This window comes from Nicotiana tomentosiformis, chromosome 11 (assembly GCF_000390325.3).
Source record: "Nicotiana tomentosiformis chromosome 11, ASM39032v3, whole genome shotgun sequence".
Classification (NCBI taxonomy): domain Eukaryota; kingdom Viridiplantae; phylum Streptophyta; class Magnoliopsida; order Solanales; family Solanaceae; genus Nicotiana; species Nicotiana tomentosiformis.
This window is the reverse complement of record NC_090822.1, coordinates 113,996,360-114,017,788: the sequence shown is the minus strand read 5'-3', so window position 1 is coordinate 114,017,788 and position 21,429 is coordinate 113,996,360. Positions and strand designations below refer to the sequence as shown.

The window sequence follows — 21,429 nt, the reverse complement described above, 5'->3', positions numbered from 1 at the left end:
ATATACATATTTAAAAAATAATTTGTAACTTATACATTGCTAATTTTCTATATACAATATAATTATTCGAACCACTAATAAAATAGTTGGTTCTAAATCTAACATTGGTACCACTTTTAAAGTTCAAAAGGAGTTTGTTTAGGTTACTTCTATTTCTAACTATTTTGGGATAAATGTTTACCGAAGAAAAGGAAGTGTTTGGATTATAATTGTCTTTTAGAACTTTTATTGTGTGCTAAAGAAAAAACTTTAAAGCGTCTCAAACAAACATAGTTTTTACTTTAGTCTTCGATACAGTAACGATAAAAAAAATTATACTTTAGTGGTTAGGCGATCAGCGATATGAATTATCGCTAATCATATTTCTCCTATTTAAATAAATCTCAGGGCACCATAAATAAGCAAAATAATATTAGACCATTGAGCAAACCCATTTGTCCTTTTATCCCTTCATGTATGGGTGTCATTATTCTTTTTGACAAAATCTGAGGAACACAACATGTTTCTTCTCTTCCACTCAACGAATTTATTGATTTTTTTCTTTTGGGGAAAAAAAATAATCATAAATAGCCTAATTTACAACTGGTAAGCGAAAAATAGCCACAATTTCAAAAGTAATCAAAAATTAGTTATTTTTTTATGTAAAGATAAAATCTGAACAAAAATACCCAGCATAATTTGCTGGAAGTTTATACGCAGGAGTTCTATAATCCAATCTAGCATATTATGCTGGAACTTCCTTTTTTCTATATTTCAATTACTTGTGCTATTTTTTAATTATCAATCTGAAACTGACTAGCTTTTGTTTTCACCAAAAAAAAAATCTAAAATATTTGGTGTTGACTGTAGAAGAGTAAAGACCATTTGAAGTGTGGCATACTGTTAGAAGAGCTGGATATAAGTCAATAAAGGGGCCCACGGCCCAATTAAATGTCCATGGACTTTTTTTTACCCGGTCCATTAATTCAAAGGAGGGCAAGCAGACCATGACTTTGCTGAAGGAAAAATAAGGTGATTTTTTTTCCAGTAAGCATTTATTACAGTATATTACAGTTGCAGTGAAGTTAGGTAACAGTTAACCTCCAAAAAGTTTAAACACGAAATCAACTGACTCTTCTTGCGTCAAATTTTAGTATTGATTATAATTGCACTACCCCTCTTTTCATGGCATATGTGCTAGTTTAGAATATATATATATATATATATATATATACTGAAAATATTAGTTAACTCCATATATAATTAAAATATTTATTTTATTATATATACATACTTTATAAATTTATTTTACCCTGTAACCCTAAGAGTTAACCCAAATAGCCGCTTACATAATTTTTTAAACTATAAATAGACGGCGGATATATAATATATGTATGATTTTTGTATAATATATGTGTAATTGTGTATAATCAATATATAATTTATATATACAGATTACAAAAAATAAACATTGAATCTGACCGGCTGTTTGTTTAACAAGGGATCTTTACACAAATAGCCAGCCAAATTTATTATTTTCTTTTTTTAGCCAGTATATACTGATTATACACATGTTGTACATAAATTATATATGTATTATATATCCTCCGACTATTTTTAATTTAAATGATTGGGTAGATGACTATTTAAGTTAATGACTATTTGGGTTAATTGTTCATTTTTTACTTCACCCTTGTGAAGATTGAAGGGCCCCATTATCCCCATTAGCAAGCCCAAGGAGTCTTGGGCTGATATTGTAGAACTGTAGAAGGGCAGTGGGTTCAGGTCCTGGACTGTGTACATAGTTTAACAAATGTCCAGAATATGCCATATTTCACTTTATATGATACTATTGTACAACTATTTGAGGAGTTAAACAATATTTTTTCAAACTATAACTTTTCAAGATACTCTTTGAATAGTTATAAATAATACAACGTTTCTATTATTTCTTATGTAATTTCTAGTTATTTAAATTTTACTTTTGAAAGAATATTAAGAAATTAATACTGGATGAGATCAAAATCAGAGTTATTTTTAAGTATAAAATTCATATGTTTTAATGGGAGCTGGCATGGAATATGTGGATTTTTAATTAAACATGTGGTACTGATTTATTAGTCCACATGGATATGAGATCCAATCAGAATGAATGGAACTTAAGTTGCCTCACTACAAATTTATGCTAGTCACACGATTCTGTTAAATGACAAAATATTCTTTTTGGCTCCCAGTTTAGTTATAAAATATTTTTGACAGCATTAAAATAACTAAACGTTACATACTCCAACCTCAATGTTGTTACTTACCCTTATATAGTATCAGATAAATTAATGGGCAAAATACAAAATTGGTCGGTCGGCCAAAACGAATTGTATTCGCTAACCGAAAAGTATAATATATATATATATATATATATATATATATATATATAAAGAATTTGTCCGCTATTATTTTTGGAAGCCACTAAAAATATACCTTTGTCTAAATTACAGTTGTGTTTGAACCATGTGTTTGCTTAATTAGTTTCGTTTTTATTAAATTTGAGTACCCTTTGGTTGTTCCGGGAGATTTTATAAATATTTTATTCTTTTTCTGTTTTGCTCTCATAAGTAACATACCAAAATATGTCTAGATAAGGTAAGAGATAAGTAAGTATAATAATTTTAATTTGATGCAAATATTTACACAATCAGTGTGAATTAATTTCATTCTAACAATTTACCTGTTTTTATTCCCAGTTACTATATCAGATTTAGTGTATAGATTTTCATAATTGAAAAGAACCGTTGCTAATTAATTTCTTTCTCACCATTCACCACTATTTAAGTAGCAACATCTAGCCCATTTTCAGAGAGTTAGACTACAGATAGAGGACTATGTCGTCACAGCAATCACATTACTTAGCCGGAGATTTTCCGGCCACCATGTCTCCGCCATCTACGGCTGTTGTCTACGATCACCACGGCCCACCTGACACCGCCACTAGGTCAAAACTCACCGCTAAATAATTATTTTATACTATCATTATATAAAAGTTAAAGTACTCTATAGATATATTTCTGTTTTATGGAATTAAGTGTAATCTTTTTTATTTAATTAATGCAGACTCACTGAAATTCCGCCGGTGAAGATCACAGAAAACGACGTGTGCGTTAGAATGCTTGCGGCTCCAATTAATCCTGCAGATATCAACAAAATAGAAGGTTCGATATATATTACTAACTTTGTTGTTTGGCCATCTTTTAACAAAATTAAAGCATGGAGAAAACGTAACATGTCAACATACAAAAAATAAAAAAATAAAATGTGGCAATAGCTTCATAATGTTATTTAGGGAAAAAGAATAAAAATGTAAAACTTATTTAATGGCTTACGTGGACCACTTCTCACTTTTTTTTAAACACCCCTCCCAAATTAGGATAATCTATAGTGTTTTCACACTTTCCCTCTAGGGTAACTCGAACCCAGGACCTAACGGTCATAGGTGGAGGTGCTTTTACCAATTGAGCAAGCCTCACTTGCCTTTTTTTTTTTCTTTTTTTTTTAAAACTCCTCCCAAATTAGGAGAATCTATAGTGTTTCCACACTTCCCCTCCAGCGTGACTCGAACCCAGGACCTAACAGTACCAATTCTCACTAACATTTGAGTGTATGTGGTGTTTTGGGGTGGGGCTGTGGCTGAGGAAAGTTCTTCACTAAGGACTCTCAAAAAGTTCTTCACTACGAAAAAGTTAAGGGGATTCAACATATAGTATATACAGTGGCGGAGCCACCTTATAGGAAGGGGTGTCAAATGACATTATAGGAAGGGGTATCAAATGACACCCCTTCGCGGGAAGAATACACTTGTAGACAATAAATTTGCGTCAAGAAAATAATCGAGACCGAAAATATTGCAACAATAATAGTATTTGATTTCAAGTAATATGATTGTACAATCTCTATGAATCCTCACATTCTTCTTTTCAATAGTAAATAAATTCAAGCGCCTTTGAGTTTGATCTTGAATCTATATTTGTTGTCACGAACAATGATCTTGAATTTACTAGCACGAACTTTGATTTGAACTCGTACTCCTCGAATCTTGATTTGTTCTTCGTTCTTGAGCTTGAACTTGATTGCTTAAAGTTTGAAACTTGTAGAAAAATTTACAGCATTTGATCCACGAGCTCTCTCATGCTTCTTGTTATAACTTCTGGTCCCTTTTCTGAGTTATGAATACCCCTATTTATAGTTATGGGAGTGAAGAGTTGTGATGAGAACAAACTCCTTCAGACCAATCAGATTGCAGAGTGATAAAGCCACATTTGATTGGTGAGAACATGTCACTTGCACATGTGGCGCGGTTTCATTGGCCTTTTAATTTATCTTGGCATGCCTTGTCATTTTAACACATGGCATGATCCTATTGGCTCTTCCGTTTGACTTAGCGTGCCACGTCATTTGACACGTGGCACCAAACTGGGTCTCTAGGAAGATGACATATTAGGCCTAATGAAGTGGGCTCATCCTTTGTAGCCCAACTAAACGGGCTAGCCTAGTCAATATTTATTGGACTTAAGTAATTAATCCAATTATATTAGCCCATAATATTTATTTGAGCTAATATATTTAAAATATCCAAATTATTTTATTGAATTTAAATCCAATAAATTTTGCATGCCTACAACACTGTGTAGGTAGGTAAAAATAATAATTTATATGTATATATATTATGTATTGTCTCCCCTTAATTTTTTCCTATGTTTACATTTATATATTTTGACAATCCTTAATGAAATTCTAGCTCTGCCACTGAGTATATATATATATATATATATTTAAAAAAATTATAAAGCCTCAACTTAAAATATTGGTGGATTTATGGACTTCAACTTGAAGACTGACAAACTTAATGATTTGACGGATTTAAAGATTTGGGCGGACTATGACGTGTCAACTTGAAGAGCGGTGGACTTTAAACTTCAACTTGAAGAATTAACAGACTTGTAGACTTCAACTTAAAGGCTTGGAAGGCTTAAACAACTCAATTTGAAGAGTGGCGAACTTAAGGACTTCAACTTGAAGATCGGTGGACTTGAAGAGTTGGAGGGCTTGAATACCTCAACTTAAAGACTAACAGACTTGTAGACTTCAACTTGAAGGGAGGTGGACTTGAAAACTTCAACTTGAAGAACTAGCGGATCTGAAAATTTTAACTAGAAGATCGGTCGTCTTGAAGACTTGGTGGGTTTGTAGACTTCAACTTGGAGGCTTGACAAATTCGAAGACTTCAAAAAAGACTTGGAGTAATTAAACACTTCAACTTGAAGACCAAAAACTTGAAGGTTTGGCGAACTTGAAGACATAGCGAATCTCCAAACTTCAATGTAAATAATTGGCATCCTCATAAAATCGTCCCATTGAAGTACCAATTTACTATGAAGGCTTGCCCTCTTTAATAATGGGATCCAAAATTCAACAGAAGAATGATGTTTTAGCTCGATTTTCAAGTATTGATTGCATGGATTACATTTCGTCATACTTCACTTGAACAACAATTGGGGCAATATGTATATTTTGAACTTATTCGACTGAACTCAAAATGAAACTCTAAGCTGCCTACGTACTACGGTGAAGATGATCAAGTTCAGAATGGGTGAGTGTTTTTTATTTAATAGTCCTAACTTTTGCCTAGGCCGCCTCTTTCGAGGTTTTCAACCTAGCAGACTTCTTTTTTTTTCATTTGCTAAACTTTTGCCCAGGCCGCCTCTTTCGAGCTTTTCAACCCAACGGACTTTTTTTGGGTCGTACACAATTTATACTCTTGCGGGTCAGAAGTAACATGCAGTTTATGCTCGTGTGTTAAGTAGCATAGCGACTTGCAATTTAAGCTCGTGTTCTGAGGAGCTTTGCAACTTGAAGATTTTGCTCGAATTTGAAAAGCTTTATGGCCTGAATTTTAGGCTCGTGCGTCCGGAGCGTTGTAATTTAAAGATTTAGCTTACAATTCGAAATGTTTCATAACTTCAAGACTTGCTCAATTTTGAAGAGTTTTGCAACTTGAAGTTCCACTCGAATTTGAAGAGCTTCGTGACTTGAAGATTTAGCTTAAAGTTGAAGAGCTTTGCAACTTTAACGCTTTGCTCAAATTTTAAGAGTTTTATAACTTGAAGACTTTGCCGAATTTTAACATCTTGAAGTTTGGCTCGAATTTAAAAAACTTTGTGATTTGAAGTCCTTGTTCACCTTTGAAGATCTTTAGACTTGAGTCTTTGCTCGTATTTGAAGAGCTTTGCGACTTAAACACTTTACCCAAATTTGAAGAGCTCTACAACTGGAAGACTTTGCTCGAATTCGAAGAGCTTTATGCCTTAAAGATTTAGTTCAAAATTGGAGAGTTTCGTGACATACAATATATACCCATATACTAAGAAGCATTATAACTTGCAGTTTAGGCTCATGCGTTAAGGAGCATTGCAACATGCAGTTTAGGCTCGTGTATTGAGGAGCATTATAACTTGCAGTTTAGGCTCGTGCGTTAAGGAGCGTTACGACTTGCAGTTTAGGCTCATGCGTCAAGGAGCATTTCAACATGCATGGAATTTTCAGTTTCATCTTCGGATGAATACTAGCCCTCATTCTCAGCATCGTGTGCTTCTATTTCATCATGCGGTTCAAAGCCAAGAAACCTTTGATCTCCACTTGTAGCCATACTCAATTCTATATCATGCGCACGAGTTGCTAGTTCTTCAAATATTTTGGGCTTTATGCCTTGTAAGATATAGCGAAGACTCTAATGCATGCCTTGAATGCACATTTCGATGCCAGAAGTTTTCCTAAGGTGATCTTTGCAGTTGAGGCTTAAGTTCCTCCGGCGATTGATAAAGTCAATAACTGGCTCATCCTTTCCTTGATGAGTGTTTGTAAGTTCGATCATGATTACGATGTGTATTGTGCTATAAAAATGATTGAAAAACTCTTGTTCCAACTGCTCTCAATAATCAATAGAACCAGGTTCGAGATCTGTGTACCAATCGAATGCATAAGTCCCAGTGTTGTTACATGTCTCGACGAAATGCATCACATGTTGCTTGGGATTTTCTTTTCCATAAAATTGTTGAAGCTTTGGAGGTTGATATCCAGTAGGCATCTTCAAGTTATCAATCTGTTGTGTGTATTACTTTGCATATGTGAGGGAAGATTTAATCGAATGATCAATTTTATCTTTAATTATCCCCATGATGAAGTCCTTCAATTGATCAACATGAATTAGACCTTCTAAAGAAACTTGGATCTCTTTGCCCACGATTGTTTGCCTCGCAGAGGATTCTCCATCTTCTTTATCTTCGGAAAGCTCTACAAGTGCTTGAATTGATATTGCTTCTGCTAAGCTCTCGATCTCACTTGCTAACTTTTCGAGGCGAGTATCTCGATCCTTCATATACTTGGCCAACTTCTCAAGTGCTTTGGTCAAATTTGCAAGTTGTTTTTCCATGATCGAATTGTTAGATCTTGTTCTTGAACATAGAAAAGAAGAGATGGGAGGTAGAGATGGTCCCACTGGGTGTTCCAGAATTTGTAGACAATAAATTTGCGTCAAGAAAATAATCGAGACCGAAAATATTACAATAATCGTAGTATTTGATTTCAAGTAATATGAGTGTACAATCTCTATCAATCCTCTAATTCTTCTTTTCAATAGTAAATAAATTCAAGCGCCTTTGAGATTGATCTTGAATCTATATTTGTTGTCACGAACGATGATCTTGAATTTACTAGCACGAACTTTGATTTGAACTCGTACTTCTCGAATCTTGATTTGTTCTTCGTTCTTGAGCTTGAACTTGATTTCTTGAACTTGAACTTGATTGCTTAAAGCTTGAAACTTGTAGAGAAATTTACAGCGTTTGATTCACGAGCTCTCTCTTGCTTCTTGTTATAACTTCTAGTCCATTTTTTGAGTTATGAATACCCTTATTTATAGTTGTGGGAGGGAAGAGTTGTGATGAACTCCTTCAGACCAATCAGATTGCAGAGTGACAAAGCCACATTTGATTGGTCAGAACATGTCACTTGCACATGTGGCGCGGTTTCATTAGCCTTTTAATTTATCTTGGCATGACTTGTCATTTTGACATATGGCATGATCCTATTGGCTCTTCCGTTTGACTTGGCGTGCCACATCATTTGACACGTGACACCAAGCTGGGCCTCTAGGAAGATGACATATTGAGCCTAATGAAGTGGACTCATCATTCGTGGACCAACTAAATGGGCTAGCCTAGTCAATATTTATTGGATTTAAGTAATTAATCCAATTATATTAGCCCATAATATTTATTTGAACTAATATATTTAAAATATCCAAATTATTTTATTGAATTTAAATCCAATAAATTTTGCATGCCTACAACACTGTGTAGGTAGGTAAAAATAATAATTTGTATGTATATACAATGTATTGACTCCCCTTAATTTTCTGGTATGTTACTTTTATATATTTTAACACCCCTTAATAAAAATTTTTGCTCCGCCACTGAGTATATATACATATTAAAAAAATTTAACCTCTCTACACGGTGTAATTTTTTATGAAGGGGTGTCAAATTAACACCCCTTCTATAGAAGTAGCTCCGACAAGGGGGGTGGAGGGGGGTTCAAATTATTATTTTTCTGCCTTTAAAGTGGGATTAGAAAGGACAAGAAAAGAAAAAAATAAGGAAAGTCAAAGCGTGATCTATTTTTATTTGGAGCTTAAGTTTTATACATTGAAGATTTGAAAAATATTTTATATTTATATAATCAGATTATTTGTAAAATAACTATATATGCATGATAAACATTAATTGATCACTAGTTGGATTTTGAAGTAATATCTAAGAGTTTTTATTCTGCAGCAAATCTTTTTGTTTTATTATAATCTCAGGGTCTGGCATTTAAAATAGGATTTGACTCGATATTTTGTTGGGATAGCATTTATTAAGTACGTATTGGATCGGATTCTGTTCCGAGTAATATATTTCGGTCTATTTTAATTGATTTTTTTTTATTGTTTTCACGTATATTAAGGAATTTATCTTTTAACATTAATTAATAATAAAATTAATCATATTAATCTTAATTTATTCCTTAAAATATAAGAAAAAACTCTTAGGCTCTTTACTTCAACGGTAACTTTGAAAAAAAGAAATTAATTACTTCTTGATATCTAAAAAAATTAAATATTATGGACTACAAAAAAATGGCCAAAAAAACCAACTAAAGTGGACTAGAGAGAATAGTATTTAATCTTAATGGCGCTCGGGACGAATTGACTCATCACATTTTGCTTTTATTCTTTACTCTTTTAGTCTCTTTTTCTATCCCTATTTACTATTTAGTATTAAATAGTTTCTGAATATTATTAGAATAATATATACTTCTTAAATTTTGCTGAATAATTAATTGATCAACAGGAGTATATCCAGACCAGTCACCACTACCAATAATTGGTGGAGGGGAAGGGGTGGGAATTATACATTCTGTTGGCTATGCTGTTAAGGCTCTTTCACCTGGAGATTTGGTTATCCGTTTCCCTTATATTCAAGGTAATATTTTATGTGTCTTATAATTACCATATTTTACAGATTCATTACTCTGGTAAAAAAATTATTCAGACAAAACCAATAAATACACCACATATATTTGGATGTAGACTTCTCTTGCTTAATCATTATTATCTATGCGTAACACAAGTCTACAGTGAATTGTTTCTACATTGCATCAGGATGTAAGATCGACGCAGCTTCTATATACTGACGGTATAAAAAATTTATGTACTATCAAATAATATTAAAAATTGTAGCAACAAAAAATTGTCTATAGTAAGGGTAATTAATAACTCTTAAATAAAGTAGACGATCAGCTACAAAACGTTAAATTACAATGTGATAACTGTAAAAATTCTTTGCATGATCAGTATATATAAGTTAAATGCGATAATTAATTAATGTTGTAGCTTTATGTTGTGCTCAGGGTCATGGCAAACCTACATTGTACAAGAAGAAAGTATGTGGCACAAAATTGATAAAAGCACGCCAATAGAATATGCTGCCACTGTTTCTGTAAATCCAGTGAGCGCCTTGAGAATGCTCGATGAGTTTGTTACTTTAAAACCAGGTTAATTTGTCAAATCTCTTTAATTAATTACTTAGTGTTTTATTGTTTAATTCCCTCTCTTTTTTTACTCATTAATTTGTGTGTTTAATTTCCATAAATAGGAGACTCGATTGTGCAAAATGGAGCCACAAGTATTACGGGGCAATGTATTATTCAGCTAGCTCGACTTCGTGGAATTTATAGCATTAATATCATCAGAGATAAGCCAGGATCTGATGAAGTTAAAGAAAAATTAAAGAAAATTGGTGCTGATAAGGTGTTTACTGAGAAAGAGTTGAATGTCAAACGTGTCAAAAGTCTCCTGGTATTATTATACTAAAACTCATTTAATTTTCGTTTTTGATTGCATGTGAGTTGATAATTTTCTCGCACGGTCACTGTATTTTAGCCATTAAAAATCACAAAAAATTGTATTCACTAACAATAAAGTTACTATACCCATCGGTCCATTTTAATTAATTGTTTTAGCTGTTTTACCACATATTAAATATTTCATATTTTTGCATTAATTAACAATAAAAATGACCATATTAACCTTAATTTGTTCATTAAAAATATAACAAATACTCATCGGCTCTTTATTCCAAGGGCAACTTTGGAAAAAAGAAATTAATTCTCTTGATATCTGAAAAAATCAAATATTATGGACCACAAGAAAAATACCAAAAAATTAATTAAAATGGACCGGAGGGAGTAAAATTTATCCACGATGACAGGGAAAAGGGGCAGCTCGGTGCACAAAGCATCTCGCGTTCACGCAGGATGCGGGGAAGGACCGCACCCCAAGGTGATGTGATGTTGGAAGCATATATTCTGATGCAAACATCAGTGGCTGATTACATGGCTCGAACTCGTGACCTATAGGTTACATGAAAACAAACTTTACCGTTGCTCCAAAACTCTCTTTCTTATCCACTATGATGGTATATTCAAAAACTACTATAACGATAAGTTATATTAGTTAAATTATGTATTTCTTTAATGTAATAGAAAATAATATTACAATGTTACTAGTATATTGGATTTAACTTAGTGATCATATGCGAAATTAACCTTACGTTTCAAGGATGATAATTGATTACAATTAACTTCTAGTTTTTTGTTGCATGATCTAGGGTGATATATCTGAACCTATTTTGGGTTTGAACTGTGTTGGTGGCAATGCTGCTACTTTGGTCGTCAAATTCTTGAAGTAAGACAGCTATTTTCAATTTAATTTTCTTCTTAAGTTAAAGTATTCAGCTTTCAATTATAAGTGATTAATTATAATTAACTTCTCACTGCATGTTCTTTCCAGGCAAGGTGGTACTATGGTTACATACGGAGGGATGTCGAAAGAGCCAGTTACTGTATCTACTTCATATTTCGTATTCAAGGTTAGTTTCAAACAGAGAAATGGGACTATTAATAAACATTAATTATTTTTTATTGTTATATAATTGGATTAGAGAAAGAATGCCAGATATTTAATGGGATTTTTGTTGAAGGATATTACGTTGAAAGGATTCTGGTTACAAGAATGGAAATTAGATCAAGCAAAATATAGGGATTGGATCGATTATCTCTTGGCCCTAGCTCGTGTTGGAAAACTGAAATATGAGTAAGTTCTTTTTTACTTGTTCTTTATATTCCCAAGTCATATGCACGTGAAAGGATAGTTTGGACTGTGAAGCATATTAATAAGAAGTAAACTCCTTAATTTTAATTTGTATGGTTAAGAAATAAAGAAAAACTCTTAAGTTTGTGATCTAAAAAATGTCACATATTTATGTACCATAAAATTTTTAAAAATTATGATTTTAAACATGTCATATTATTTGTATGGACTATAAAAACTTTTCATTAAAGAAATATTAAAACAATATCATTATTTTTAAAATGGGCTAAGAAAAAAATAATATAAAATAAAATGCAACTAAGGAAGTACATTTTAGTTAATACTATACTAAAGGCCAAGGGTCAGCAAAAGTAGAGAATTAGACTAAAAAGGTTGGAGAGGCGATGGTAGATGAAAAAACATTAAGCAAAAGGAGTACAAAAACATTTATCAGTCATTTGGAACAAGATAATACATTTTTCGGTGCCAAACATTTAGTTCGTTTTAACAAATTGAATGTGTCTCTAAATATTTGATATGTTAGAAAATAAGAAGCCATTAAATAATGTTTTTATAAATCTAATAATTCCAATAAGTGGAATATTAATTATGTGAGACATTTGACGAGAGGTACTCCCTCCTATCCATAACAAGTGACTTTTTGGCCTTTTTATTTTAATTCAAAATAAATATCATTTTTACATAATCAAGAATGAATTAACTTTAATTTGTCAAATTTGCCCTTATTTACGAATCTCAATGTGTCAAGTTAACAATATACAAATTTTAATTAAGGGTAATATAATCAAATTTTTTTTTTTTAGGAGTTAGTATTTTCTTAAGGGGTGTACCAAAGACAAAAAAGTCACTTATTGTGGACCGGAGGGAGTAAATACTCCATCCGTTCACTTTTATTTGTCGACTATGGACTTTGCACACCTCTTAAGAAATAATAAATGAAGTACATAATTTACCATGATACCCATATTAATTGGTGCATATTTTTAATAGATTTGAGAGAATGATTTGAAATGAGTAATTAATACGGTGGGTATAACAGGAAAAAAAATTGTCTTCTCTTAATATGCTAAAAGTTACAAGTAAATATGAAAATCTATTTTTAGAATACTGGACAAGTAAAAGTAAATAGAGGGAGTATTAGTTTAGACTAAATACTTGTATGATTTAATTTATTATGTAATCCTTCATGTCCATTTTAATGGAATGTTTTCACACATATTAAGGAACTCATCTTGTAGTATTAATTAACAATAAAATTGACAATATTAATCTTAATTTATTCATTAAAAATATAACAAATACTCCTAGGTTCTTTACTCCAAGGTAACTTTGGAAAAAAGAAATTAATTTCTATTTGATATACGAAAAAAATCAAATATCGTGAACTATAAAAAAAATTACAAAAATCAATTAAAGTGGGGACAAAAAAGAATATTTTATAAGGGTGCATAGAGATCTTAAAAGACAAATAATATGAATGTGACGTTATAAACTGCAATGGGTTGGAACTCTGATACTTCGCAAGCGAGAAAATGGGGGATCATTGTTTAGTGGGGGACATAAAAATTGTGAAATTTCAGAAAAAAAATAAAAAAGAATTTGAGTGAAAATGATATTTGAAAATCAGAGTTGTGTTTGAGCATGAATATATGTTTTGAATTTTTTGTGACTGATTTGAAATGAAAATTTTGAAAAAATAGCTTTTTGAAGTTTTTTAAATTTTCGAAAAATTCTGAAATTCAACTTTAAGTGAAATTAGAATTTTTATTGCCAAATACTGATTCCCAAAAAAGTAATTAAAAAAAATCGAAAAAAGTAAAAAAATAAATTATGGCCAAACGGGCCCTTAATAAATCTAAACATTTTGAATGATTGTACAACTACCACGAGTAAACAGAACCCCTGAGAAAGGAAACGTGTGAATTGTTTGGTGATAGTAAAGTGACCTGAGAAAGAGACAGCTATTAATATATTATTATGTCGAATATTTTCCTTCTCTTTTTTGTTTTTATTTTTTTGGGTTGGGGGTAGGTGAGTCTGTAGCTGTACTAATAATTCTCTTAAATATAAAGCAAAATATCATTATCTTGACAGTGTACTGATGTTGGTCTATTCTCATACAGGATGGAGATGGTACCTTTTAATGATTTTTATATAGCTCTTGGAAAATCAATGGGAAAACAAGGAAGTCGAGGGAAACAAGTCCTTAAATTCTAAGCCATGGGAAATGTAATTTTATTGTCAAAGTATTGCAACAATTAGTTTGGAGAATAGATTCACTAGTATGGAGTCCAGTTTATTCGTAACTAGAAGTCTCAGGTTTGCGCTCTTGGTATGAAGTTGTTTTTGTTAGCGAACACTTTACTCTCAAATATAAGACGTTCCGGCGCGAATCTAGATTTAGTCAGAATCCAATTTGAATATCGGACACTAGACAGAAAATCAAAAAAAAAAAAAAATAGATTCACTAGTTTTGAGATATATTTTCAAGTTAAATTATCGGATATTCTTCTCAATTTCACATGTTGTGATGCTGTATTTTTCAGAAGCTTTCGTGTTTGGATGTTTTTTCTTCTTCTTTTTTTTCTTTTTTTTTTTTTCCTTTAACGGTGCCATCATTTTAAACAATTTTCAACCATTTCTTGAAATAAATGTGCAGAGTGGAAACTTTAATGTTGGTCCTTTGCGAAGATTGCTGATGTAATCAATACAGTAAAGGAGAATAACCTACACAATAAAGAAGAAAAATTAAGCATTAAATAGGGATGGATCGTATTATTTGTTTATATCCACGCAATTCAATCCATTGTTAATGCCGCATAACAATAGGTACAAATTACAAGCAAACAATATATAAGGAAATCAAATATAAAATAAAAGCATATAGGATTCTTATTGGTTAAGATAGTCTCTATCTCGGATTCTACTTCGTTTCACTTGCAAGAGATACAGTGCTATAACTACAAAGTAAGAGAATCTGTAACCCTCGAGAAGTTATACTAAATCCCGCTTTATTCCGGATTGAATGGTTCTCCTATTTTTCATAATTATGTGTCTTCTAGACAGATCTTCTGTATTGACCCTTAAATGATTACAGAATAATTAAACGATACTGGTATTGATAATAACGGTACAAACGATACCGATGTTAAATAACTCTCAACTTGATTGATTTTGGACTCATTTATTCTGTAATTTTCTAATATTCTTGACATGTGTCGAGATTTAATTAGCCCACGTAGTAAATCTATTTTTCACGAATACAATAATAATGCAAAAGAATTAAAAAGTAAGTATTTTGAGACAAAATTATATAAAGTATAAATTTTTCTTATTTTAAGAAATATGAATAAATTTAGGGATAATTAGAAAATAAAAATAAATACAATCACCAATATTCTCGTGTATGTCGCGATATGAGCAATGCAATGGTGGTAGGCAAAAATAATAACAAAAAATAAATAAAAAGAAGAAGTAGTAGTATGAGGAATACGGACACGTGGACCAATCATAGAGAAAGGTATTACGGGCGGTTGGTGAAGCAAACTACGGTGATTAAAGTGGTGGCAGGGGTAGGTACATAGGTGGTCTATCGGAAGGAGGCAATATTAAATTTTGTTTTAGTTGTTTTTTCTTTAAACTCGCGATATAAAATAAGAGTAGTTGCTAATGAAGACATATTAGACTTTTCAAATGTTAAAGAATGTGACTTTAAGGTGTTGATTAGTTTAAATTTAATGGTACTCATACTTCATTTATTTTGACAAAAACTTAAATTTACTAAGTTTTTAAATATATAAAACAAATCAAAATGCAATTTAAACGAGTTTTAGTATCTGTTTTCAATTTTACATGGGTTTTTTTTTCTGTTCTTGTGTTTCCCATATTATTTCTTCCAATGAGAGAAAAAAGGGTAAATAACTTGAATTGGTGATATTTTGCTTATAATTCGGGCTAGAAGAAGAAGAAGAAAAAGGCAAATTAAACCAAGAGGCTTTTACTGAATGAGATGAACGATATTCCTCAACTTTTAATGGAAAGTTTTGATTTCGAGATTTAGAAATAGAAAAAATCCTTGGTAAATGGTGTTCCCCTTGTGATCATACCCGACATGAATCTGAATTATTCAAACCAGTAAATTTCGAATATCAAATAGGTATACCAAAAAAAAATCAAGATCGAAACGAGTGCATGTGCTATATTTTATCTCTCGGTTCAGTTTGAGAAATGATTAAACAGTAAATAATACTAGTATACTACCTACATCCCATTTTCTATGAAAGTGTACTATCTGGACACTTAGCCCTATTTGGCCATAGATTTTGTCAATTTTTTTAAATTTTTTTTGGCAAATACTTGTTTGTTTATAAATTTTATTAATATTTTGGCAAATTTTCAAATCCCAAAACTAGCTCAAGAGCTGTTTTTGGTCCAAAATATTACCGTTTGGTTTTAAAAAAGCTTTAAAAATTATCCCAAACTTTTTGGATTTTATAAAAGCGCACTTTTGTTATTTATGACCCAACTAATCCATATCTACCCACATTTTTCTCATTAACTCACATGGCTTTGCTATTCTCTATAAACAGAAGAAAACCTTCGTCAAAGTTGTTGTGCCAATCTGTGGCAATTCATGGCAAAGACAAAAGTTGAAGGTAATTTGCTAAAATCTGCTAATGTTTATATAAATTTTCTTCAGATTTGTTTCGCTTGTTTTGTTTGAATTTTCTTCAGATTTGTTTCGCTTATTTTTTATGAATTTTCTTCAGAGTTGTTGGGTATTATTGATTGTTTTAAAACTTATGGGTATAGGTCACATTTCATTTTTTTTTTTTTAAATGAAATATGTTTTGAAAAATTATGTCCAAACAGATTTTTATCTTCAAACCAAACTTGACCCAAATTAGATTTTTTAAAAATAAATTTGGGAATCTATGGCCAAACGCTAGCTAAGTTTTTTTTTTAACTACAATTTACTCAAACTCTTTTTAAATATTTTAAATTATTTGCTACGATGAGTTATATTCCCTTTTATATAATATGATTTTACGTTAAAAAATTTGAAGAATTTATGATGTTATTTGAAGGATTGAGCCACATTTGAATTTATTTGTACTGGGCTTTTCTTATGAGTTTATCGGGCAGTGGCCCATGTAGTTTGAGTTGAATACCATTTTTACCCTTATATATATATATATATATATAGACTTTAGGATACAAATATTTCTAAAGGATTGATATATTCTAAAAGAATTAATAAAGATGACTCCCGATTTCTTTCTCTCTCTCTTTTAAACCCTAATTACTTTTCTTCAAATATCTTGATCTACAAATGTTTACATGGTATCCGAGCGGTCGATCCTGATGAATTTCGTCATTCTCTATCGATCAATATTACCCTCGAGCTGTTCTGGTGGAGTTTTTTATGTGCATCAATTTCTCGGTTTTGCCGCCGTTTGAGTTTTTGCCGATAAGGCTCGTTTTGTTTTTGGATTTTTTGATGTTTTCCTAGTATTCCAGCGAGGAACGATTGATTTTTGGATCCTTCACCATCCACTGGTTCGAAAGTTTCTGCTTTTCTTTTGAATCTTCGTCAGAGCTAGGGCTTCTGTTAAAAGGCCGTATCTTCCGGTTACGAAGAATTTGGATAACATCCATTTTATTTTCTGCTCGTTTTCATCTTCATTGCATATATCAAACTGAGGTAGAGTTATACAATCCCTATTTTGGTTGTTTGAATAGTGTTGGTATTAATTCACAAAAATGACTAGTACTACTAGTAATGAGTTTGAATTTACTCCTCTTGCTTCAAGTCCTCTGTTCCTTCATCCTAGTGATGTCCCTGGTATATCACTGGTTTGTGTTCCTTTCTCCGGTACTGGATTTGGAGGTTGAAAAAGGAGCATTATCGTGTCTCTTTCAGCTAGAGATAAAATAGCTTTTATCGATGGAACTCTCCCTAGGCCTCCTATTGATTCACCCGAGTGAAAACAGTGGGACAGGGTGAACAACATGGTAATTTCCTGATTGACAAGCTCCCTGTCCCTTGAGATTGCAGAAAGTGTTCAATATTCGGAGACTGCTGAGAGTATTTGAAGGCAATTAAATACTAGGTATGGAACAATTAATGGAACTAAAAAATTTGAAATTAAAAGGGAGTTGGCTTTTACATGTCAAGGGGCTCTTAATATTGCATCTCATTTTTACAAGTTGAAGAAGCTTTGGGATGAACTGACAATCATGTCTTCCAATCATGCAAAAAATTGCAATTGTGTTGCTAAGCCTGGTCTGGAGCAGGAAGAAGAAGATAATAGGGTGCATCAATTTCTAATGGGTTTGAACGAGACATATGTTAATGTTAGGAGCAATATTTTGCTCATGAATCCACTGCCTTCACTTGACAATGTCTATAACATTCTTTTACAACATAAAAAACAAAGACAAGTTATTCCTACTACTCATTTTGGTTATGATATGGCTTCTTTCCATGCAAGTTCCAACAATAAGCCTCCTTCTCAACCAAATATCAACAAACAATACAACCAGAGAGTTGATTTTGATCAATCCAATCAAAGGATGAATCTTGGGTAGCATAAGGGATCTTTATTCTGCAAGTAGTGGAAGAAGAATAACCATACCATTGAGACATGGCACAGGCTGCATGGTTTTCCACAGAATTTTAAATTCATAAAAGGTAGGAAGTATGGTACTGCTGCCAACATTGAATCTTCTAATTCTGGAGTTCCTGATACTCCTACTACCTTTGGATCTGTTGGTCAAGACTCTATGATACCTCAACTGACAAAGGAACAATGCAGTCAACTGTGGATGCTTCTACAAAATTCAGCTTTGGACTCTAACTCTCAGACAAATCTTATGGGATCTGCAAACTTTGCTTATAACATATCTACTCTACCTATGTCTGATTGTGATAGCTTTGCTGCATGCATGTTGTATATTATTATTAGGAGTATTTGGATAGTATATTCAGGAGCAACTGACCATATGACATCTAGTAAAGATTTCTGTTTTGACATTAAACCCCTTCTTGTACCCTATTTAGTTTCTTTGCCAAATGGATACAAAGTGAAAGTAACATGCATTGGTTCACTTACTTTGTCTCCTTCCTTTGTTTTGCATCATGTGCTCTATATTCCATCATTTCAATACAATCTCATATCTGTTTATAGGTTGATTCAACAGTTTCACAGTTTTTGTCCTTTTCACATCTTGTTTCTGTTTTATACAAGACCCTTCCAGGAAGAAGCTTCTGGAACTTGGTAGAGTACACCATGGTCTTTACAAGCTTCTTCCACTCACCACTTCTAGCTCTTATACTTCTAGTCATACTACTGTTCTCCCTAAACTAAATTATATCATTATTTCAGATTTGACTGCTAATGTACTTTTCATGCATTCATCCCCTGCCTCTTCCCTAAGTGATACTATACCAGCTGTAAATAATTCACCTTTGAATAATACTGTACCAATTGTGTCTGATAGTACTACTTCTACTCTTTCTTGTGCAAACTCTGATGTTTCTTGTATGAATTCTATGAATGTTGTAACTAGTTCAGATATTCTTTGGCATCATAGATTGGGTCACATCCCATTTGCTAAAATGAAGGTCATTCTTGCTATTTCTCCTACTATTTCCTGTAAGCAATCTTTCATTTGTCCAACTTGTCCTCTAGCTAGCCAACCTAGATTGCCTTTCCCAGATAGTACCTCTAGTTCCGCTTCATTGTTTCAACTAGTTCATATTGATATTTGGGGACCATATCATACACAAACATATACTAGTATAAAATATGTTTGACAATTATGGATGATTATAGTAGAGCCACTTGGACTCATTTAATGCATGCCAGAAGTAATGCTTTTCCTCTTCTCAAGGCATTCATTGCAATGGTCCAAACGCAGTTCAAGCTCCCTGTCAAAACTATTAGAAGTGACAATGCCCTAGAACTTGGCTCTTCTCACTCCATGCCTCAATTTTTCTCTAAAAATGGGATCTTACACCAAACAAGTTGCCCCCACACACCTCAACAAAATGGGGTAGTTGAGCGAAAATACAAACACCTTTTAGAAACTTCAAGGGCTCTTTTATTTCAGTCAAAACTTCCTACCAAATTGTGGGGGGATTGTGTATTAACTGCCACATATCTTATAAATAGATTTCCCTCCACTGTAATATCATACAAAACTCCTTTTGAACTCTTATATGGTGCAGTACCATCCTATAATCATTTAAAATCTTTTGGCTGCCTTTGCTATGCTACAGTTCCCAAATGCCAAATGGACAAGTTTCAGCCAAGGGCTGTCCCTTGTGTGTTCATTGGTTACCCTTTTGGGAAGAAGGGCTATAAGCTTTACAATTTGGAAAATAAGTCTGTACTTATTTCCAGGGATGTCAATTTTCATGAAGATGTTTTTCCATTTCATCTCTCAATCTCTCCTTATTCCACATCTTCTCTTTTATCTACTTCTCCATCTCCTATCATTTCTGACCCTTCGATTCTTCAGATGTTGATGCTTCTTTTCCTCCTTCCTCCACCCCTTCTTCACCTATTTCTATTTCCTCACCTATTTCCACTCCTACTTCCCCTCCTTCCAGTTCTTCTTTCTCTCCACAATCTACTTAATCTCCAGCTAGCTCCTCTCATTCACCTATTTTTTCTAGTCCTTCTACTCCTAGGAAATCAACTATAACTCACACTCTTCCTTCTCACCTTCAGGATTATGTAGTATCCCTTTCTCCCTCTTTATTCGCATCTACCGCCACCACTACTGCTACACCAACTGATGCATTTGAGCCTCATTCTTACCATCAGTCAAGAGGCCATGAGGAAAGAGTTTGAGGTTTTGGAAGCTAATCACACATGTGACATTGTTGACTTGTCTCAAGGTAAGAAACCAATTGGGTGCAAATGGGTTTACAAAATTAAGTATAAGACTGATGGTTCTGTGGAGAGGTATAAGGCGAGGCTAGTGGCTAGAGGTAACACTCAAGTAGAGGGTATAGACTTTGATGAAACATTATCACCTGTTGTAAAAATGTGTAATGTTATATGCCTCATTGCTTTTGCTGTCAAACATAATTGGTCATTGTTTCAATTGGATGTGAGTAACGCATTTTTGCATTGGGACTTAGATGAGGAAGTCTACATGCGGTTGCCACAAGGTCTTTCTGTTGATTCTTCTCTTATTGCCTCTTCTTCTTCTTCTTCTTCTTCTTCTTCTTCTTCTTCTTCTCCTAATTTGGTTTGCAAATTAAAGAAATTCTTGTATGGTTTGAGATAAGTTTCTCGGCAATGGTATGCAAAGCTATCTCAGGCTCTTTGTTCTAGAGGGTACACTCATTCCTTAAATGACTATTCTTTATTTTTTAAAAGAACTACTGCTTCCTCTATTTTCCTTGCTGTCTATGTGGATGATATCATCCTCACTGGGGATGACATGGCTGAAATCACTGCCTTAAAGAGTTTTCTGGATGCTTAGTTTAAGATCAAGGATTTAGGCCTTCTTAACTACTTTCTTGGCATTGAGGTGCTTTATCATTCCTCAGGGGTTCTTCTACACCAGAAGAAATTTATCTCTGACTTATTGACTAAGTTTGGGTGTTCAAATGTCTCTCCTGTTATTTGTCCTCTTCAAAGCTACATTCTGAGGTTGGGAATGTCTTACCT

The 21,429-nt window shown here is 32.8% G+C and overlaps 2 protein-coding genes across 2 annotated transcripts; both read left to right on the top strand.

Annotated features, from left to right (window-relative positions):
• The first annotated feature begins 2,906 nt into the window (after window positions 1-2,906).
• Window positions 2,907-14,034, top strand: LOC104112573 (enoyl-[acyl-carrier-protein] reductase, mitochondrial-like). Its single transcript, XM_009622537.4, has 9 exons — window positions 2,907-2,968; window positions 3,088-3,185; window positions 9,420-9,551; window positions 9,979-10,122; window positions 10,224-10,426; window positions 11,238-11,314; window positions 11,420-11,498; window positions 11,610-11,722; window positions 13,864-14,034. The coding sequence occupies exons 1-9, from the start codon at window positions 2,907-2,909 to the stop codon at window positions 13,955-13,957; spliced, it is 1,002 nt and encodes a 333-aa protein (XP_009620832.3). The 3' UTR covers window positions 13,958-14,034.
• Window positions 14,035-17,503: 3,469 nt separating this feature from the next.
• On the top strand, window positions 17,504-21,241 carry LOC138902043 (uncharacterized). The gene is made up of 7 exons (XM_070189854.1): window positions 17,504-17,596; window positions 17,951-18,327; window positions 18,439-18,930; window positions 19,001-19,398; window positions 20,025-20,268; window positions 20,575-21,027; window positions 21,136-21,241. The coding sequence occupies exons 1-7, from the start codon at window positions 17,504-17,506 to the stop codon at window positions 21,239-21,241; spliced, it is 2,163 nt and encodes a 720-aa protein (XP_070045955.1).
• Window positions 21,242-21,429: the final 188 nt, after the last annotated feature.